Genomic DNA, 23,379 nt, shown 5'->3' on the forward strand with positions numbered 1-23,379 from the left:
CCTGGCCCCAAGTTGGGCGCCAAAATGTAAAGGTCCGGTCGCCTCTAAGTTATCCTTCCAGACGGCCGTCTCATCTCAGTCTCCCAGCCAGACCCCCGCCAGGCTCAATGTTGCCTCTTTTGTCGCAGAGAATGAGCTAGGGAGAACTCAGCGGGGCCTGGGGAAATACTTCAATCAATGAACTTGCTCCTCTCTTACAGGTGTAAACTCCTCTTCAGAAGTTCAAAGGCCGGAACCAAAGGCGTGAATTCTGAGCTAGAGGATCGTCCAGACCACCTGAGTTCTCACCATGTAATCCTAACCGGTTGCCTTCTTCCACTTTAGGGTTCCAGCCCATCTTCCCCACTGGAGCCCCGATGGCCTTTTTGCATTTCTGGCGCCCTTTCTATCATTTTTTTTAACGATGAGATAACGGATACACGGAGCAGGGACCTGATTTTTGAGGCAGAGGCTCTGGCTTCGTATTTCGGCTTGGCTACAACCTGCCCTTGTCTCCTTGAGCCTCAGTTTTCTTCTCTGTAAAAGGAGGGGGTTGTTCTGGATGGCCTCTGAGACTTCTGCCAGCTCTCTACTGTGACATCCCGCGATGGAGACCGGAGAAGCCACCCAGCATCCTGCGGGCGTCTGCTCCCTCCACCTCTCCTTTTCCCCTCCCCCACTTCCCGGCTCCCCGGGTTACATAACAAGGCTCTCGGAAGAGCCGAACTCTCGCGAGACCTGCGGGTTTGCCCCGCCCCCTGCTTCTCTCTCTCTCCACGTCAGAGGGAGCCGGAGGAGCGGCGAACATGGCGGAGCGCAGGAGGCACAAGAAGCGGATCCAGGTAGTAAGGCCGAGCCGGGGGCCGGAGCTGGGGTCGCGGCCTGGCGCGGGTGAATCGGGAGCTCGGGGGGATGAGGAGCGGGAGGGGCCCGGAGCCGGGGCGGGTGGGAGGATCGGAGCGGGCTGCGGCTTGGGTTGGGGGGGGTGACGGCTCTGTGTGTGTTGGGGGGGGCGTGTGGTGTGTGTGCGCTAAGGGGGTCGAGGGTGTGATGTGTGTGGGGGGCCCGGGCGGCCCTGCGTGCTTCGGATACGTGTGGCTGTGCTGAGAGGGGGGCGCCGTGGGGGGCGGGGGCGGGGCTGCAGGCCCCCTCCTCCTCGGCGGGCTGCGCCGCCTGTCAATGGTTGCGTGGCCCCCACAACAATGAAAAGCGCCTACTGTGTTCGGGCCGGCTGCAGACCCTGCGGGGCCGCCACCTGCCGGGGGTCACAGCCGTGAGGGGCCCGCCCCTCGGTGCCTCCAGCCTGCTCGGACCAGGTTTAGGTCGGGAGGGCCTCCCCGAGCTGCCCGTGCCCTCAGGCCCTCCCTCGGACCACTGCTGCCCCGGCTTAGAGAATGTGATGCACCTGGAAGGGCTCCATGAACACGCTTCGGTACCAGTGTTGTGTTCCTCCCCGTAAGGTCTGTCAGTATCCCCGACGTGTGTATTTCACGGGACGTGTTTCCTCTGCATCGCCTCCCTCGGCCCCTTTATTCTCGGGCTCTGCCCGGGAGCTGCCTTCCCCTCCCAGGGTCCGTGTACTGTTCTGTAACCTGATTCATTTGGAGGGGATTACTATGTGTCATCGATGTCAACTGGTGTGTAATATATGCTGCTAAAACCACCGATTAATAGAGTGCATATGTATGTGTGCCAGAAATAGATAAGAGAGAAGTCACAGAAAATTGGCGTTCCAGAATTTTTTCTTTTTTGCTCTTATTTACTCCATCTTGACTTAATTTAGTATTTCAGTGTCTTTTTTTCTGCTTGAAGTTTGTTAGTTTCATTGCCCTAAGCTCTCATCTTTTCATAAAAATGAAATGCACATAATATATGTACATTATGAACTGGAATTGACTTTAAAACTTTTTTTTTTATCACTTAAAAAAAAAGGTGTTGCACATTGAAAATGAGAAAGATTTCTTGCAAAAAAATGAGACTTGAAAAAAGTCTGGAGATGGACAGAATTTCCTAATGAGGGTCTGAGTGAAAATGTGGAGACACAGTGAGGAACAAAGAGGTCGTGTCACTAGGTCATAGAGTAGGTGGAGAGGAAGAAGGTGGGAGAAGGTTGGAAAGGAGGAATGATCTGTAGTATGGAAGGCTGTGTTTGTGTTTGTGTTGTAATAAACATACGTGTTGGGAATGAAGGAAGATGAATTTGACATTTGAATTGAAGCAGGGAGATTATCCAGCCCTCTCTTATAGTAGTCTAGGCATATGGCAGGAGCAGAGGAGAGAAGGGCTGAGATAGATAGATATATACATACATAGATTTTTTTTTAAATATTTGGAAAGTAGAAATCTTAACAAAGTTACAATAGTATGGTAAAGTATGTTTATACTATTTCAGTTTTGTCACAAAATTTTTATTTAAGGCAGTGTTCTTTAGGATATATGCCTGCCTATCCTTTTCTCAGGCGTAAGGTGATACTTGTCAGAAACTTATGGTCTGTGGGCCTTGTTGGGTTTCTTTTTGTTGTTTTGGTAAAAGAGAAAGATAGCACAACTTTTAAAATTCGTGTTTAAATTACTCTAGCATAGGTGTTCAGAGCTGTTGTCTTGTGCTCCTTAAATAAGCAAAATTAGTTTTTACAATTTTTCTGTAGTAGCTCTTAATATTTCCTAATTCAGTTCTTTTAAAAATAGTTGACCTAATAAGTTATTATCATTCTTGCAGAATCTTAGTTATAAGGGTTTATTCGGTTCTCTGAACTCTGGCCATTTAATAATTATGTACTTATATAAAAGTCTTCCTTTTAAGTAAGTTTGGTTGAGGATGGTTATAAATTGTGCTTTTTTGTTACTCTAGTTGAGTGTTTTTCTTTTTTAAGCATAAAGAATCTAACATCACACAGTGAAGTAAACTATTAAATTTAAAACAAGTGTTAACATAGGTGTGATGTAGGCGTTTAGCTTTGTACCCACTTTACCACAAGTAAATGTGTAGACAAGCAGTGGTTACAAATGGATGTGTGTGTCGTGCTGGCAAATGAAAAGACATACATTAAATTGGTAGCTCTCCTAAAAGTTTTCTCCAGTTGAGTTTCAGTGTCATCTGTAAAATGGAGTTAGGCTCAATTATCTTTTAAGATGTTTATTTAGCTTAAAAATCCTGTTCACCTAAGCTCCATTCCTGTGAGAATTAGCTCAATTTTCCAGATTCATAAGATCATCTTGAAGTATAACTGCCTTTGTACATTATGGGCTCACAGGACCATAATGGATGTGGTGTTACAGGATTTTAGAACTGGAACCACTGTGCCCTGCATATGGTAGGTGTATGATCAGTAGATTTTGATTAAGTAAATTGGAATTGTCATTTATCTTTCCTGCTTCACATTGAAAGAGTTGTCTTTAGGCAGCAAGAGGCCTGATTTTCAGTCGTTCCCCGCCCCCTCCTTTGATACTTCAGTAGCTTCTTAATAGTGAAAAATTCACATCAGTTCTCTACCTATGCATCTTTTAGTTCCTCATCTGTGAAACAGCGGTGATCATGCCTTTGTTACCTACCTCATAGGGTAATTATAAGTCTCTAATAAGGCAATGTTTATAACACACTTTGCAACATTAAAAGCACCACATAAAAATGTCAGGTGTTGTTACCATTATTATTATTATTTGGTCTGGACCTATAATTTCATTTGTGTGGAACATTCCAGAGAAGGAAATTCCCCCTTAGAAGACTGGCAATGTTTTGGAATTTTTTAGTCTTAAAGAGCTGCCTTGGGCACTGTGAGATTAAATGATTTTCCTTGTCACATATCCAGTATGTGTTAGAGGCTGGTCTTTCTGATTTTATCTTTTTTCTTTATGAACTTGACAGTCATTAACAAACATGAAGATTTCCATATACAGAAACAGACAGAAAAAGAGGATTGTCTTTTAAACTGTGAAACTATCATGTGCAATTTGGTTTTATAAAAGTTTGTCAATTTTAATATGATAGTACCAACATTACCTTTTTTATTTCTCTGCTATCTTTTGTGTTTTTGACATATTTTGTTGATATCCCTTTCTTTTTCCTTTTTTGCATCAATATTGCTTCTCATTCCTCTGTGACCCTTCAATAAAAGCATTCCCTCAAAACATTAGAGTCAAGCAAAACAGATTAGTGTTGTGTTTGTCATGTTTGAAAATGTTTGCTTCATTCTGTAACTATGGTCTGTCACCCTCCCTTCAAAAGATTGAAAGCATGATTCATCATTGGTCTTCTGGAGTCCTAATTGGTCATTGCATCAGTATTTGTTTTAAGTCTTTCTGGGTTGTAAATTGTTATGGTTCTTCTCTCTTAATTTTGCATCCATTTATACACATCTTTCTACGTTTCTCTTAGTTCATCCCTTTCATCATTTTTTTATGTTTCAGTAATTTCCATTACTTACATTTATCATTATTTGTTCAATCATTCCCCAGTGGATGGGCACTTATGTCGTCCCTAGTTCTTTGTTGTAACAAAAAATATTGCTATAAATATTTCTGCAAGTACAAATCCTCTTCCTCTCTCTTTGATCTCTTTGGGGGTATAAACCTAGTAATTTTATTGCTAGGTCAAAGGAAATGTACAATTTAATGACTCAGGTGTAATTCCAAATTGCTTTCCAGAATAGACCACTTCACAAATACCGCAGCCTGTCTTCCCACAGTTCTTCCAACAATTGTCATTGTCCTTTTGCATTTCTCTTACCATTAGTAATTTGGAACTTTTTTTTCCTTATGATTGTTAATAAGTTGCATTTCTTCCCTTTTTTCCCTCCTTTTTCTTTTAGGGAGTAGCTTGTTCACTATTTATTGGGAAAGTACTGATTTTTAAGTTAAGGCCTAGAATGATAAGAAGTTAATTAGTGGTAGGTGCAGAACAGTAACTGAATTTTCTTAACTCTTTTGTCCTTTTGAAACAGCCTGTGCACTAGCTTAAGTTTTTTTCAGGTCGGTTTCCTTTGCCCTTTCACTCCAAATTAGAGTATTGTGAATAGCTTCAGTTATAACAATTTATGTTGTCAGTAGATTTGTTTAAAACCACAAATATTTAAAGCACTAATCAGATTTGAACTGCCTTCCTACAAAAATGTATTCATATTTAACATTATAACTGTGCTATTCATAACTCACTTTATTAACTATTTGTTCTCAGACTTTCAGAAAAAAGTGAGTGCTTGGTTCTTGTTAAAGAGATTTGGTGTGAGTTAGTAGAGTTAGGTCATTTTTCTCTTACATTTTTATACTTTAATATGCCATTTGTAGAAATAAAATTTTAGATTGTCAAGAGAAATTTTCTCTTTGTTTGAAATCTATTAATTAACTGAACATTTTCTCTCCTTGACTAGAATGATTTTCCTTACCTTGATCCTTTGCTGATGTGTAGATCATAATTGATCCCCATCCTTTTTATCCTGCTTCACTTTTCCCATCTGTGTCTATCCCATAGGCCTTCTTTGTATCTTTTAATAGACCATGAATGGCTAGCACAAGGTCAGCCATAAGCCCTTGTCCACCATGCTTCTCTCTGACAGCCTTATTTGCACTTCTCTTATTCGGTGCTTCATTGATGTTTTGGAGCCATCTCATACTCATCCCTTACCTCTTCATTTCCCTTTGGAGGACTCACCATTTTAATTTTTTATAGTTCTTTCTAATTCTAAAGTGAGGGAATTGAAAATTTCATAATATTAGTCTGTTTAGGTAAAGTTAGATCTTTAACACATCTAAATTTGCAAATTCCCTTTTCTTTATTTGAAAAGCATTTTAACAAAAAATCTGACTTAAATTTCACTCCAGAACTAAAGACTATCCCAGCTAGATATCCATGAAAGATAATCAGGTTCCTTGATGAGAGAATTTGGGCTCCTTCCTAAGGAGGTTTTGCAGTGTGGTTTTGAATAAGACAGATCACCTTCTTGGATCAGTAATAGCTTGGTTTGGAAACTGCTTCTTTTCTGCTTTCCCCTTTGATGTGTGCTCCTCCTGGGGCTCCCAGGGAAGACAGGCTCTTTGAAGAGGCAAAAAAGCTTCCTAAAAAACAGGGGAGACCTAACAAAAATCACAGAAACTTTACTGCCTGGAGCATGAGGAGGGAAAAAGGTGAGTCATTTTTTTCCTTTGGCTTGCTGAGGAACTCCATGGTGGCTCAGAGCTGCTACGTGGCAAGGTTCCCTTTCCTCATCTTCCAGCTGCTAGGTGCCTTGGCTCGTTTTGAGGAGTTTCTCCATATTTCCTGTCCCTGAAGAACAGGAAGGGACTGAAAAGTATTCCCTAGTCTTAAGTTCTTAACTTTACAGGCCCAGGAGGGGACCAGCTCTGGTCATGCATCAAGTAGTGGCAAAGTGAAGGCAAGAACCTAGTCAGTGAGCAGTTAGTTAATGCCTACCATATGTCAGGCACAGGCTAGTCTCCCCAAATTATCTGATAGTGGAGGCAGCAACTGGCACAGTGGCCTAGAGGCACAGGTAATTTTTAATCATGGTAATCCTCACTGTAGGCAATTAGGACTTTGATTGCATGATTAAAAACAGAAGAAATATGATAAAACATTCACCGGGTCACTTGATGTTTCTAATGAAAAAGAAAACATGTTTGTTAAGCACTTACTGTGTACCAGCCTTTCATAGTCTAATGGACTTAAGTACTTAGCTCTATATAGTACTTTTCTAGGGACAGTTTTCCAATGGACTCTTTGGTTATGATAAGCCTTCTAGTGGATGTATGTATGCAAGCATTCTTATATAGAGCTTTTCTGACTGGGAAATCATCGAAGCTACCCTTCCTGCCTTCCTTTCTTCCATTCAGCTACTCAGCTTTTTTTTTTTTTTTTTTTTTTTTTTTTTTTTTTTGTTTTTGTTTTGTTTTGTTTTGTTTTGTTTTAAACATATTGTACAATTTAATAGATGCTTGACGCTTTTTAACTTGTACCCATAGTTGTTAATTCTGTTCTCTGCATCCACACGACAGTCTTTCCCTTATATAAAGATAGGAATCATACACATCCTCATTCTTTAAGTGTTTCTTTTCAGGCCCAATGTCTTTTTAAAAAAAATTTTAGCAATAGCTCAAAATACATGCAAAAATAGTTTTCAGCATTCACTCTTGCAAAACCTTTATGTTCCAAATTTTTTCCTCTTTCCCTAGACAGCAAATAATCCAACATAGGTTAAACATGTGCAGTTCTTCTAAACATATTTCCCTAATGTCTTTTTTCAACCTCAAGTCCTTCATCTGGTTTTCCCTGTCTTTCCCTACTGCAGACCTCACTATGAACTGTCCCCTAGGTGGTAGTGATAAATAAGGATAGAAAGAGTGGAGAGGGAATAGCCTAAATGAGCTAACACTGGAGTCAGAGAACCTGAGTTCAAATCCCACTTCTTTGACTACTTACAGAACATTTAGCAAGTCAGCATCCTCATCCACAAAATGGAGAGTAATGACTTCTTAATATCTGTTCCAGCTCTAAATCTGTGAACGTCAGGAAATCTCCTAATAATGATGAAGTTTGTAGTAGCAAGAAAGCAGAAGAAAATTCCAAATGGCTGTAGGAGTAGATTAGTGGCCCACCTGATAGAATTGTTTCTTTGGATGTTTGAAAGGCAGAGTCTGAATGATAAGGGGTCTTGGGTATGGGTTGTTGAATCTTAACCATTTTTAAAGCTCATTGTCATTATGTACTTCATTTACTTTGGCACCTGAGTGCTTTAAGAAGTACTTCATCATCTTTAAGTTTCTTTAGTTACAAGAAGGAACCAGACCAAAATATAGAGAATCAAACAAATTTATGTGGATGAACTTTCTGGAGAAAATCTCCAGAAATTTGAGGCAGAAAGACCAATTAGAAGACTGATACAGTAGTCTTGGTGGAGAGGACCTGACTGGTAACTGTGTGGAAAGAAGAGTATGGTATAGAAGAGATGTTGTGAAGGTAAAATTACATGGTTTGATAACTAATGTGGGGTGAATGCAAGTAAGAAATCAAGGAGTGACAATGATAGTATGAAGTTGGGTAAGTGGAAGGATGGTCCTTGATATGTATTAAAAAAGGAAAGTTTGTGTGTGGAAGGGGAGATGTGACAGGAGTGCCTTCCTGGACTCCCACTTGGAAAGGTCCAATTTGAACATCTGGAAGTGGAACTCAGGGGAATGTTTAGGCATCTAGAGCTGGAAACCCTGAAAACTGAGAGAGAGAGACAGAGAGAGACAGAGAGAGAGAGAAAAAAAGAAAAGGACCCAGAGCAAAGCCTTAGATGATACTCCTGCCTAGTGGCTACCATCAGAGAAATCTGAGAAGGATCTGTCAGACAGAAAGGAAGAGAACCAAGAGAGTAATACTGTGACAAATCCAGAGAGAAGAGACACTCCAGAAGGATCTCCCTCTATAGTGTAAAGAAGTTCCAAACAAACTATTTGAGGAAAATTTAAGAAGGGGTGGGGTGGGGGAATGACCTTAGCAGTGGATTCTTCATAGAGGAAGTGGCACATGAATTGATGCTTGAAAAAAGAAAAAGAGTTCAATAGGCGCAATGAGGAAAGAGTGGACTATATATTATAAGCATGGACAGTGGACCAGCATGACTGTTAAGTTTAAAGAACAGTTCAATTTGTATAAAAAACAAAATACATAAAAGGGTTAAAGTTAATATAAATATGAAACAAGATGGAAAGGTACATTGAATCAGGATATGGAGGACATTAAATGCTAATCTTAAACTTATATTTTATTCTTGAGGCAGACAGTAGGGAGATCCTAAGTTTTTAGGGCAGAGGAAGTAATTTTGGCACATCTGTGCTTTAGGCAAATAATTTTAGCACCTGCATGAAAGAGAGATTAGGGAAGGAAGAGACTGAGGAAGAGGAATCAGTTTGGATGAAGTGATATCATTTAAAAGAGGGGAGGTAGTTATGTGCTCAGAAAGGAGAGACCCTATGGATATAAAACATAAAATTTGGCACCTTGTTTGAGGCAATTGTTTATTGATGTACTCATGACAGGGAGAGCTCTGTTGTCTTCCTGAGGCATGTGTTCAGGTGTGACAGAGAACCATAGAAAACTTGTAAAACCAGATCTCTCTTATTAACTACTTCTGATGATTCATATAAACAGTAATTACATTACTAGAAAGAATCTAGAAAGCATTGCATTGCTAAAGATTACTGACTCTTGGGCAAGAAAATAAAGATCTTAGGGGCATAAGTGATGTTTCCATTAGAGTAATCTATTAAAGACAGGGATTTGAGAAGAGAAACAGATTTCACAAAGAAAATGGTGTTATGGGATTTGGATTTCCATACCATGTCTTAAAACAGAACAATTATCCTGGCCTGGAGTGAAGTTTTCCTAGTCAGCTTGGGAAAGTCTATGTTATAGCTTGAGGTCTTGCAAATCTAATCTAATGGGATTTAAACTGAAAAGAAAGGGGGGGAGAAAACAACCTCTGTATTTCCATCTAGTGAGATGCTGTTGAGGAGAGCTCATTTTAAGAAGAATAGCAAAAGAGATGCCAAGAAATTCAAAGAAGACAATAATATTAAACTCATCCTTTCAAATGTCTGTAAATAAAATGCTAAAAGAATGGATAATCTCATTCAGGGAGGCTAATTTGACCTTGTAGATATCAGTATCACTGAAATTTGCCCTCACGATTCATAATTGGAAGAATATATCTTATAGCAGTATTGAAAATGGGTATTCTTGCTTTATTCCTGATCTTATTAGAAAGGCCTTTAACTTTTCTACATTATATATAATGCTTGTACTTGGGTTTTGGTATATTATTATATTAAGGAAAAGTGTTACGATGTTTTCTTCAATTTTTTTCTTTTAAACATTAGATTTTGTAAAAAGCTCTTTTAGATTTCTCTTGATAAAGTCATGTAGAGTTTTATTTCAGTTTCTTGAATATTTTATTATTTTACAATTACAGGTAGAAATTTTAACATTCATTTTAATAAATTTTCACATTCTCTCCCTATTTTCCTCCCTATACCCTTCATTAAGAAGGCAAGCAAGTTGGTATAAGTTACACATTTTTGTATACTCATGAAAAATATTTCTAAATTAGATATGTGAAAGAAAAGAAACTCTTCCCACCCCTTGCCCCTGGAAAAAAGTAAGGAGTATGCTTCAATTTGCATTCAACTTCCTTCAGTATCGTGTACTACTTAAAAAAAAAAAATGTCATTAGTTTATAATCTTCTATCTCTGTCTTTGCCTGGTATCAATGCTATGTTTATATTATAGAGATGGTGAAAGTTCTTTCTTTTCCTATTTTTTCAGTTTACATAATATTAGAATTGTTCTCTTAATGTTTGGAAGAATTCATTTGTCTGATCTAGAAACATTTTCCTTTGAGAATTCATTTATGGGCGTGTTCAATTTTTTTTTTTTGGATATTTTATATTTTTGTAAATATTAATTTTCTCTAGTTAACCAGGTTTTTGGGGGCCAGTTATTTGGTTTTGGGGAGTGGGTTATATATAATTGGGCAAAATAGTTTATGGTAATTTATTCAAATAATTCTTCAAATGTAATGAATTTTTTTCATTTTTTGGTTTTAACAATTTTGCTTTTCTCTTGTTTAAAATCAGATTAGTCCATCACTCCATGTCACCCTCCCACCCTGAAAAGATCAACTCCTAGTTTTATCAGTTCTTTCTTTTTCAGTCTTTTTTTATTCTTTCTTTCTTTCAGTTTTATTGATCTCTTTTGACTTTCTGAACTTCCACTTTGATGTTTAATTATAGATTTTTGATTTGATGTTTTTTTAGTTGTCTTAGTTACATGTCAAATTCATTGATTTATTGTTTTCTCGCTTTTGTTGATGAAAACTTTAATAACTTCCCCCCAAAGATTGCTTTAAATTTATCCCTCAGATTTTGATTTGCCTTGTTTTTGTAAGTTCCTTTGATGACATTTTCTATTGTTTCTGTGATTTTGTTCTTTGAGCAACCAATTTCTTTAAAATGTGATTAGTCTGTAATTAAGTTTTGATTTTTTGAAGATCCTTTTTTGAATATAATGTTTATTGTATTATGTGATCAGTAAATTACACATTTTATCTTTCTGCATATTTTTAAAAAGGTTTCTATATTTTGATACATGGTCACATTTGTAAAGGTATCATACATAGTTGAGAAATAGGTAAACTCTTGATAGAGATCTATCATGTCTTAAGGGTTTGTTTTTGTTTGTTTTAAGTTCTGTTCAAGCCCTTCACTTCTTTCTGGTTTAATTTTTTGACAGATTTTCCTAGATTTGAAAGGGGTACATTGAGGTCCCCCAGTTAATATAGCTTTTTGCTATTTTTCCCTTTCCCCCTCTGCTTTTCCTCTAAGTATTAAGATATCATGCTGTTCAATGTGCACAAAAGTGTTATTTGTTCTCTGTGATGCATTTAAGCATGATATAGTTTTCCTTTCTATCTCTTTAACAAATTTTTCTTTTATTTGAATTTTATCTAATGTGATTTCTGTATCCATTTTATTTGGGGTCATTTGATAGATGACAATAAATTTTATTCTAGCTTCTCATTTTAAGTCTTTGTGAATCTTTGTTTCAAGTGTGTTTCTTGAAAATAAAGTATTTTTTCAGTTTGCTTTCTAATCTAAGAGGATTCTGTCCTCTTCTGTTAGGAGTCAATTCATCCTATTCATGTTTAGGATTTTGATTAGCTGCATTTTTCTCTGCCTCCTGCCCTCTCTTAACCCTTGTGATCTCTGAGGAGAGGGGAGGAAGGGGAGGGAATGGAATAAACATTTAGATCCTGCCTCCTATGTGTCAATTGTGCTAAGTCCTTTATGAGGATCATTTCATTTGCTCTTCACTACAATCCTGCAGTATTGGGTTCTGTTATTTTTTTTTTCCATTGTACAGTTGAGAAAACTGAGGCAAAAGCATTAAGTGACTTATCCAAGGTCCTACGCCTATTAAGGCCAAATTTGCCTTCAGGTCTATTGAAAAGCAGCCTCTTGCTCTTTTCTCTGGTCTCTTCTCACCTAGCCTGTAATCCTGCACGTTTATTTTTCCTTTCTTTTTAACCCCTCCTTTATTTGATCCCTTTTAAGTTGGAGTCTTTTTACTTGTAGCTATTCCCTTACCTGTACCTTTCCTCTGTTAATTATTTCCTGTTTACCAGGTTATAATCAGCTTTGTATATATTTATTTACATGCTGTCCTTTTGCCAGACGATATCTTTCATTTACCCTGCCTTGTCTCCAGTCAAGTTTTCTGTCAGTATTTTTTGCTGATGGAGACACTGAATCCAGAAGAGTTAGCGACTAAAGAGATGTTTAGAGCTGAGATACTGTTGCTCATCCAGCCAAATCGAAGGATGGATTGAAGTGGGAAGAAACCTGAGGCAGGCAGAACTACCAGCAGGCTAATACACTAATCTAGGAATGAGGTCTTGAAGTTGTAATCCTGAAAAACTGGGAAGATGGTAATAGGAAAGGTAGAAAGGAGAGTTTGGGGCAAAGATAATAAGTTCTGTTTTGGACATGTTGAGTTGGAGAAGTGAGATTGGAAGGAAGCCAATAGAGAGTTGGGATTGGATATAGGTATATTTGACAATCATCAGCGTAATTTTGGCAATTAAATCCATGAGAATTGATGAGAGAAAGAAAGAAGAGACTCCAGAAAAGAACTTAGAGACACCTATTTTATCCAAAGAGCAGTCATTAAAAGATCTTTCAGCATCCTAAAAGGGATTATCTAATGAATCAGGAATCTGGGCCTCGTTGTTTGTATGTTATTTCCCCCATTAGATTGAATGAGAGCAGAGACTTTTTGTTTTTGTATCCTTAGCACTCAGTATGGTACCTGACACATAGTAAGTAAGTCTTTAATATTTATTAACTGACATGCTTTGTAACTATTTTAAAAATCTATTACTTGGATAAAGGTTTGGATAAAATGTTTATCCATTTCACAAAAGAGACAAAATAAATGTATTGACTGGCAAGATCAAAAAAAAAAAAAAAACATTGAAAGGCTAGAATTGTGGGTCAAATCTTGTGTGAAATATAATGAGGGTAAATGTAAAAGACTATATATCTGGGTTGAAAAAATCAATATCAGAAATAAGATGAAGAAAGCAGTCAGTACTTTGGAAAAAGATATAGGAAAGACAGAGAAGATTGAAATTTCAATATCCATCAGTGAAGTTATTCTTCATTCTTACAAAGCACCAATGCCATCAGGAGGAGCATATCTTAAGTTATATGTAAATTGGGGCAGAGCTACACTAGGTCAGCCTCTCTAGCTAGCGTCATTGAAGTCTCATGGCAAGACAAAGGTCAAGATCCCTGTTATGGCCCAGAATGTAGGGGGTGAACTTGACCTTTCTGAAGCTTAAGTTCTGTTCCAGATTTCAATTTGTCTGAGGCCACACCCATTCAATAACTGAAGATTGGGTAAGAATTGAGATAAAAGATGACCCAATTTCCTTTCACAAAGATAAAAATCTGGTAGGGAAAATAGACTCATCCTTAGACTTCAAAAACCTAAATAATCAGCCACAAAGGCCTGGGTTGGAGGTGTTGTTGGTCATACATTAAAAGTCAGTCTGATTCAAGGGTCCTAATGCAATGTTAGGCTCATTGAGAGATTTTGTGTTTAGGTAGAGAAACAGAGCTATTGGACTATAGTTAATCCTAGTTTGCTGTTTCACTTTAAGGTTTACAGTAGGGTTTCCCTCAGCATTTCTATGGATGATCTAGTTATCCCCTTGGCACTGGATCAGAATACTGGAGGTTTAAAGAGATGAAAGAAAATAGGACAAACTTTTGAGAAACTCATCCTGGGGATGAGGTTGATACAATATACTAACAATCACCTAGGGGGGAGGATAACCAAGAGAAAGCAGTGAATTAGAAGAGTCACCAGAAGACCCATATTCAGGAAGGGAGACTGGTCACCAATATCAAATGTTGCAGAAATATCATATAGGACGAATACTAAGAAAAGCCTGTGGGATTTTGCAAATAAGAAGTGCCCTTTGAGAGGTGAAAAACCAAGTTTACAAAAAAAATCAAAGAGTTAAGTGGGTGATAAAGTGAAATGAGAAATAAGGTGGCAGAAAAAGTGTTAGAATCTCAAAATACATTATTGAATGATGAGAAGCCAAGAAAAATTAGCAACATCTTTCATATCACTTCATGTGGTTCTTCTTTTTTTTTTTTTTTTTTTTTTTTTTTTTTTTTTTTTTTTTTGCTTGTGTTGCTTTGTTTTTATTGACAGATATTTTGGGGAGGAAAATTGAGATAGAAGGAAAAGGATGGACTATTTAGATCATTTCACACCTTCCAAATCAGCTGTTCATAGTGTCATGCCCATTTAAATTGTAAATGATCAAATTAAATTTGTGTAAGCATGAATATTCAAGATTTGACTTTAGATTTTTAGCATATAGATTAGTTCCTAAAAGAGTTTCATATCATAATGAAATTTTAAAGGTTCAAAAGGAATTGATGGTGTGGTTTCTAAAGAATTTACCTGGATATGTACTCTTGAACTCCTGTCAATACTCAATACTAAACCAAGGCCTGATTTAACTTTTCATTACTTTATCACATTGCTTAGAGATACCTGATTAACTTTTGTGAATATAATTTATTGTTGTATAATTTCTTTTGTGAAAGTTAACATTAAAATAAAATTTTCATTTTTCAGGAAGTTGGTGAACCATCCAAAGAAGAAAAGGCAGTGGCCAAATATCTCCGCTTCAACTGTCCCACAAAATCCACAAATATGATGGGTCACCGGGTTGATTATTTTATTGGTAGGAATTCAACAAAAAAGTCATATCAGTTCATATCTTTTAAAGATATTTAAGTTTTACTGTTTCTAAGGTGTTTTTATTTAAAGTGCTTTCTTTTACATGAACAAATTTTGAACTTTCTTAGCTTTCATTAGCTAATTTTATGTTTGTATCTTAAATACACAGAATTGCTCTCAAGTTTTTCTCAAGAGGAGATTTATAATAGGCTTTCTGAAGTCCATTATAGCAGCTTAATACTTAAACTACTGAAATGATCTTATTATAAGGCCATCTCAGCTCTATTGTGTTTCCCCTTGAATAGGATCCAGGGATTGTGATACACAGAGCAATGTAGTGTAAACTGCATTTTGTGTGTTTTGTTTCTTAACTTTTAAAAACAAGAAACTTCTTATTGGTCTAGAAAAAAGGAATTCTTTCTTTAAGTTGTATTTCTTTCCTATTCCATAAACTGTTATGTTTTATTTCATTAATGTAAAGCTCAGGAGTGATGGGTATGCCAGTTTGTTTTCTCTCTCATTTCATTTTTTTCTCTCAGCAATATTGGGTTGCTTTACAAAGTCTGATGTTATTGATTCCATACTATTCAGTCATCCTTTGGTAGATCCTTTAGCAAATTTGTTTGTATAACAGTTTTCCTTCCCCCACCCCCTTCCCAATCCATACCTCCCCTTCTTAGATTTAGTTACCCAAGCTACAATCAAATGTAGAACACTGAATTGGAATCAGACTGTTATCTGGTTTTCATTCTTGGCCCTGACATGTCAAAGACATGTGACTGTAAAAAAGTCACTAAGCTGTCTAACCTTTAACTTTCTCAGTAATATTTATCTCAAAGGGGTATTGTAAAAAATCAAATCAGATAATAGAAGCAATAAAGTTAAATTATCTTGCTATAGATTTACTTATTAGTACCTAGCAATACAAATTTCGGTGGCAGAAACCTCACAAGTTATCTTGGGGTTCACACATTGATTATATGACTGCAGGAATTTGCTTAATAAAATTTGAGTTTGATAAGTATCGTGGATTCTCATTTTATAGTGTTTGGTTTTCTCATAAATATTCATTAAAAACAATAATAATCACCTTTCCCCTTCCTTCCCCCCCTTTAGCTTCAAAAGCAGTTGATTGCCTCTTGGATTCCAAATGGGCAAAGGCCAAGAAAGGAGAGGAAGCTTTGTTTACAACCCGAGAGTCTGTCGTTGACTACTGTAACAGGTATCATTGGCTTCTTTGTTACAAGAAATAGTGATTTTGAGTGTGTCTTTGTTGGCTTACACATTTTCACAATAAAAATATGTATTGCTTAAAAAATTTAAGCAATAACAAAAAGAAGAGAGCTACTGATTTTGTTACATTTTTTTTTTTGTTACATTTTTAAGAGATTAAATGTAAAGTTAGTGTTATTCAGAGCAACCAAATGAGACTTCAATAGTTGACCATGATAATGTTCTTTCATTGGCCAACTACCTAAAAACCCCAGAACTAAATAGTTAGAAGAGAGAGTGTAGAATGTTATGCCACAGTTCTCTTTTAATGTCCTGACTAAGTTTCCCTAAATTGTCCTATTTAGTTATAACCATTCCCTCTTAATGTTAGGATAAAGGTCTTATATCTTAGACCTTAGGCTATACTTATTCCCTCTTAATGTTACCCTATAAAAGAATCTTGTATCAGACATTCATGGCTGAATTCTTGGAGACTATTGTCTCATTCAGCCCCTGAACCAAACCATGGATCCATTTGGTCCAAGTAAATTTCTCCATTAAATAAATTATTAAATTGTTCTCTAATCGCTATCTTGCTCAGTTTCTCTGGCATTACACCTGTTCCTAAAGCCAGCTATCAACTGTGGTCCTGAGATCGAAACTCTCAAAAAGCATATGTTCTTTAACTAATAACCTCTTGGGTTCTTTTTTTTTTTTTTTTTTTAAGTTTTTAATCACAACTAGAATTCTTTCAGCCAAGTAGCTTTTGCTTGTTGGCTGTAAGGATCAAACTCTTGAGTAAAAGGAAAATAAAAAGTCCTCCTCAAGGACCTTGCATTCTATTGAGGAAATGTAGAATGTAAACAAGTAAGTAGATAAATCATCATTTGAGTCTAGAAAGCGCTTCAAAAAACTAGTGTAAGCCATTTTTGTGCCATGGACTCTTAAAATGGATGGACAAAATGTATTCTAGGCTGGGGGAAGGTGGGAGTGCACATGTGTAAAGACATAGAAACAGGAGTCAATAGATAAGTTCTGGCCGCCTAAAGGTGTAAAGGTGAGAGACAGACAGGTCTAACCAGAAGGTTGGCTGAAGCTAGGCTGCAAGCCTGATTAGACTATGCCAGGGTTTTGTAACTTAGCCCTGGGCCATTGGGAGTTGTTGAAGATTTTTGAGCAGGATCAGGGCTAACATGGTCAGATTTGTACTACCATTTATCTAGTCATCTCTAGGAAAGCAAAGAAAGTATTCTCTTATGATTTTTCCTGTTGTATTCTTTGGCATGCATCAGATTGTGATATTTCCCCATTCTTCCTCCACAAAAGAAATTTTAAGTTGTTTCTGCCTTAAAAGAAAGCTTTTCTATTGTGCACAAAACAAGTTTGTAATAAAACTTGCACCAAATCTGTTTAAATTCTTACTGATCCTGCTTAAATCTCTTACTGACAAAGAATAAGAGAACAAATAGATTAAACAATTAGCCATTAGGAGTTCTGCCTATCAGAATCTATAGTTCACTTTTACATCCTTCACTACAACACTTAAACATAGTAATGTCATTGGTAATTATAAATTGAGTGTTTTGTGAGTAGGTATGTTTTGCCAAATGTATTCAATGGAGTTTAAAGAGATGGTACAATGAAAAGCCTTTAGCAATTTCACATTGACTTAGCTTTTTCACATTTGCATTATTCAGTACTTAGATTAAGCTAGTTTCTATCTGATACTAGAGTTATCTATTTTCACATTGCAGTGGGTACCCTCACAATCTAGTAAATCTGCTTAAAATATTTTGACCTTCTCTTTGTACCTAAAAAAAAGTCTGAACTTTTTCTTTTATGGAGTGTTTATAGTCTCATTGTAAAATTTGGATTGATATTATACAATACTATACACATACTTTATACATATCTGTGTTTCTAAACTTTTTCTTTGTCATCTGCTCTCCTTTACACATTGTCAGTGACTTCCGCAAAACTCCCCCCAAATTCCCATTTAATTTCTTATGTCGACTTGTGATATATCAAAATTGCGCTGAGTTAAGTCACAAAATATGGAAGGGATTATTGTAGCAGAATGATTTCTAAGTAAGTGTGCAGGAAAAAAAATCAATAAATCTAACAGTGATTCAGATTGGTATATTCTCTTTGTTTCACCAGATCTCTAATAAGGGGGGACCCATCGATTACAAAGGCGGCCTTACTTTTGGATGGTTTTGGATAGCTCTAATTTGTCTTTTTTTATTCACTTGATACTTATCTCTCTGGAACTTCTACACATTTCTCCTGGTTCTGCCAGGTTCAAGTCAAAGAAATTGTCTTTCATGTCAGCCCTTGGTATCTTGAAAATAGCAATTGTATTTTCTTAAGTTTTCTCTTAAGTTGCACATTCTGTTTCTTTGAACAACATGTGGCACATCTCAAGTCTTTTCACCCTTCTGGTCAACTTTCTGGAAACTCTCCAGTTTAATTTGTGCCTTTACTAACATGCAGTGCCCAGAACTGATTGCAATTCTACAGATATGGGACACAAGCTGGTACAATTTTCATAATCCTAGTCCTATTTGTCAACTCTCCTTAGCTTTTTTGGCAGCCACATCATATACTCATAATTCTTACTGAAATACAGTCTATGAAAACTCTAGATCTTTTTCATGAGAACTTCTGTCAGCCATGCCTCCAAAGTCATTTACATATGAAGTCAATTTCTTGAGCACATGTAAAAATTTTTGCTTACTTCAAATATGTATCATCTTATTAAATTTGGCTTGATCCTTTACCCTATCATATTCTTGTGTAATGTTTTGTCTGTGAATTTGATAAGTGTGCCACCTCTTGCTTTATTTATTTAGTCATTGATAAAAGTATTCCTTGTCACGAGACTAAGCACAGGCCCCTTGGGGACTCTACTAGAAGGGAAGTGTGAATGACCAGACCTTTGAGTACATCCATTCAACTAGAGTAGTTCCCCTTATATGTCAGAAGAGCACATCTAAAAAGAAAATAAGGTTAATTTTGTGCGTCTTTCTTGATAAGTCCCAGTGACTTTGATCACTGCTTCCTTTGCTAGATGACCATCGACCACTCTTTGATAAGACATCATTGAATTTCACCAGGAATCAAAGTTAAACTAATCGACCTAAATTTTCATACTGTATCCTCCTTCCTTTTCTTAAAATTGTAAGAGAATCTGCCTTTTGTAGTCTGTGGCACTTCTTCTGTTACCCACAGTGTATGAATATCTCTTACGTTGGCTCAGTAATCCTGTTCTCCAGTTTAGCTCAGCTGAATGATTTGAATTCATCAGAGCCTGCTAGGTGCTCTCTTTAATTTGTCCCTGCTTGTCCTGGGATATGGTTTCCTGTAAGCCATCCTTCTTCTGTCCTCCCCATTCTAAAGACCTCCCTTTCTGACAGAGGATACAGAAGTAAAATGAGGCTTCATTTTGCCTTCTTGGTAATAAATCACTATTACCTCTGTCCTCAGAGCCAGTACCATTCTTCTTCTGAAGGGGTTGGCAGTGATTCCAAAGAAACATGTTGTCAATGCCCCATAATTCATTTCCCCCACTTAAAGAGCCTTGACGTGTAACTTGAGAGAACGGGAGTGGGGTCTGGTGGTATTTTTTTATAGTCTAGTTCTGAATACTAACCCCAAGGATTATTTAAAATTACATAAACGTCTAGAAGACTAGACATCCTTAAGATCCTTGGAAGGCATTGAGTGTTTAGGGACCTATCTCCTGAATTCTTTGCTATGTAAATTGACTTTGCAGTAATTATATGTGATTATAAATAATGACTTTTTTGTTTATTTTAAAGACTGTTAAAGAAACAGTTCTTTCATCGAGCATTAAAAGTAATGAAAGTGAAACTTGACAAAGACACAAAGAAAGAAAAAGAAAAGGGAAAAGCAGAAAGTGGGAAAGAGGAAGAAAAAAGAAGCAAGAAAGAAAGTCTAAAGGATGAAAAGGCAAAGAAGGAGAAAGAGAAAAAAAAAGATGGTGAAAAGGAAGAGTCAAAAAAGGTGAGTCCTGCCCAAGATGGCATAGAATGCTAAATTGATACTCATCATCAGATCTGGGATTTACTGCTTACAGAGACTTTGAGATTGTGAATTTACACACCAAAATGTCCATCTTAGATGACTTTATCTCATTTTTTACCATATATTTTTTGTTGGGTGCCAGGTCACTTGCACTAAGTTATAATAATAGCACTGTATCAACAGAGATGAACTAAATTGTTCCCTTAGACTTCTCTTGGGAAGAATTTTTCCATTGACTAGTATCTCTCAATGTTCCATTTCCTCTATTATCATAATAATCTTAAAAGGGGAAGCACCAATAGCTGGAGAAGCAGAAATCCCTCCTCCATAAGGTGGCATTGAATGTGAGTGTTGATGAAAGTCAGGGATTCTGGGAGATAGCTGAGGTGAGGGGAAAGTACCATGGTACTTGGCGGCAGAATAGGAAAGGGCCTACTTGTGAAGAGCTTTAAATGCCTAGCAGAGGAGTTTATATTGGATCTTAGAGGTAATAATAACAGGTAGTACTGCATAGAGAATGAGAAAGGGTAACATCATCTGGCCAAAATAGATTCTTAGAAAAATTAATTCTTAAAAAACTTTGGCAGTAAATTAAAAGATGATTTGGAGTTAGGTGAAGTGTAAGATAGGAAGATCAATCAAGAGGCTCTTGTAATAATTCACATGAGAAGAGATGAAGTCAAGAAAAAAAATTTTTTTTTAATTTAAAAAATAAAAAATAAAAATAAAAAAAGAGAAGAGATGAAGTCTTAAACTATAAGACATCCAGTCTGAAAGGTGTTGCAGGCTGGAGCTCATGAGACAGACTAGGGCTAGATATTGATCTCTGGTAATCATTTACATAGAGATAATAATTGAACTGTTAAAATCACCAAGTAAAAAAGTATAGAGAAAAAAGGAGTCTTGGGTCATCCCTGCTGTTAGTAGAAAGTGAATTGGATAGAAACCTACAAAAGAGACTAAGAAGGAGCAGTCATTCAGACAAGAAGGGGGAGAACCTAAGGAGAGAGTATCCAGGAGGTGAGAGTGGTCACAGGCTGCAGAGGTTGTAAAGGATGAGAACTGAGAAGAAGCATTTGATTGGGCAATTAAGAGATCATTGGCAACTTTGGAGAAAGCTTTTTCTTCTGAGTAACAGATCAAAAGCCAAAGATTGGTTAAGAAGAGAATGGAAGAAAAAAACAAAACAAAACCCAGATATTCAGGATAGATAGCTCTCCCTTTCACTCACATTTCAGCACTTCAGAGCTTCAAACATTTTTTGTCTGAGTGGTCCCAAGCAGACAAGCGGGTAGTCAAGAAACCAAGACTTAAAAAAGGCTGCCCAGATATACTAATTGACAAGCATGGAGATACTTATCCTTCCAGATGCCAGGCTCAAGATAGGGGTGACAGATGACTTTTTCAAGAAATTTAACCAAAAAAGAGACTAGAGATAGAAAACTATTACTAGTGGCAATCATAAAATTTAGTAAAGGTTGTTTATAGATGAGAGACAGGCATATGTCAATAATATGGCTGGAAATAGTAGATGAGAGGTTGAAAATTGAAAAAAGGATGTGGTAGTAGAGGTCATCATGAGGAGACAATGAGAGGGAGTGAGATCAAGGAAACATGTAGAGGGGGGGTGAGAATGGCTACTTTTTTTTTTTTTTTTTTTTACACAATGTATAGTTTTTTATTGCATGGGCTTTCTTTTTTTTATATAATAGCATTTTAATTTCAAAATATATGCGAAGATAGTTTTCAACATTCATCCTTGTAAAACCTTTTGTTCCAAATTTTTCTCCCTCCCTTCCCTCTATCCTCCTCCCCTAGACAGCAAGTAAGCCAATATAAGCTAAACGTGCAATTCTTCTATTCACATTTCCACATTTATCATGCTGCACAAGAAAAATCAGATCAAAAAGAAAAAAAAAAAAAGAGCAAACAGCAATAGGAAGGGTGAAAATACTATGTTGTGATCCACATTCAATCTAGTGCTCTTTCTGGATGAAAACGGCACTTTTCACTACAAGTGTATTGGAATTGAATTATCTCAGTATTGAAAAAAGCCAAGTCTATCCATATTTGATCATCTCATAATCTTGTTGCTGTGAACAATGTTCTCTTGGTTCTACTCATTTCACTTAGCACTTAGTTCATGCAAGTCTCTCCAACCACTTTTTAAAGAGACTATAGGAAAGGAATTAGTGAGGGATTAGTGCTGTCAGGTATGAAATGAAAAGAGGGAGATTGTAGCAAATAATCTCCATTTTCTCAGGAAACTTGGGAAAGAAGAGAAGATAGGTCCAAGTTGACAGAGTAGCAGGAAGTAATATATAGTCCAGCTTCCCTTCACAAAATCCCTTCCAACAGACCTTGAAAATGCACTAGCAAAAAAATTAAATAAATAGAAACTGCACTAGCCTGAATCCTGATGGGGAATTCCAGAAAAGATTAAATTGTTCTAGCCCTGATAGGCATAGAAAGAAAGACAGAAAGGTTTGTAGGCATCAGAGATGAGATTAAGCCCTCCTGAAGCATCAGCCAGGAAGAAACTGTGCACCAAAACAGGAGGAGGTTTTAGAACCACATTAGAGCACTAGCACAGGGACAGATGCCATCTGGCAGCTGCCACCTATTATCCAGCTCTGTGTCAGAGATTCTAGGTAGCTTGAGAAGGAGACTGGCCCCCACAGGTGTTGTTCCTAGGTAGGAAGTCCCTGAGAAGTTAAGAAGCATCAGCAACAGTGTGGCTCACATCCCAAGAGTGGAGCAAGATCTCAGTTCTACTATCTAGTCCAACTTGTAGAGGAATCCTAGTTTAGGGAGCAGCCTATAGTTCTTTTACTCTGACGCAGCAGATCTTTGCAGCTGGCTGATAGGGGCTGAGTCCAGGAGCAGTCTGCTTTATGTTAGATCAAAATCCAGTTGAGGGTCTTGCAGAACTTAGACCAGTGTCAAACTACTTTGGGAGCAGTGACACATAGTTATTACCTCAAGAGACTTCCTTCCAGAATTGATCCAGTACTCAGTCCTAATTTTCAAGTCTATAGGTAACTAAACTGGACAGGGATAATAGTTGCAGGAAGCTCAAGAAGAAAATGACTTCAAAACCATAGTCATAATCATACAAAAACAGACAAATAAAACAAAAAACAGCATGAGCCATGGACTCCACCAGAATGCCTAGAAGAAAGAAAGCAAGAGTTAATTTTTTTTTTTTTGGTAAATAAAATGATGAGAGTATTTGAAGAAAATACTAGAAAGGAAATGAGAATAATGGAAGAAAAAATTGGAAAAAGAATTAACAGCTTGGCACAGGCGTTAAAAAACCTTGCCCAAGTAACAAACTTCCTGAA

The 23,379-nt window shown here is 37.0% G+C and overlaps 1 protein-coding gene across 2 annotated transcripts in view; it reads left to right on the forward strand.

Moving 5' to 3' along the window:
• Nucleotides 1-703: 703 nt before the first annotated feature.
• Nucleotides 704-23,379, forward strand: part of SEC62 (SEC62 homolog, preprotein translocation factor) — a 36,790-nt gene continuing 14,114 nt past the window's right edge. The window contains exons 1-4 of one of the 2 annotated variants that reach the window (XM_074298167.1): nucleotides 704-821; nucleotides 14,672-14,780; nucleotides 15,893-15,998; nucleotides 19,810-20,014. In XM_074298167.1, coding sequence (XP_074154268.1) covers nucleotides 786-821; nucleotides 14,672-14,780; nucleotides 15,893-15,998; nucleotides 19,810-20,014 — 456 coding nt within the window. In that variant the 5' untranslated portion in view covers nucleotides 704-785. Of the gene's footprint in view, nucleotides 822-1,212; nucleotides 1,440-14,671; nucleotides 14,781-15,892; nucleotides 15,999-19,809; nucleotides 20,015-23,379 lie in introns of those variants that run through there. The other variant, XM_074298166.1, reaches the window with a different exon arrangement.

This window comes from Sminthopsis crassicaudata, chromosome 3 (genome assembly GCF_048593235.1).
Source record: "Sminthopsis crassicaudata isolate SCR6 chromosome 3, ASM4859323v1, whole genome shotgun sequence".
Taxonomy (NCBI): Eukaryota; Metazoa; Chordata; class Mammalia; order Dasyuromorphia; family Dasyuridae; genus Sminthopsis; species Sminthopsis crassicaudata.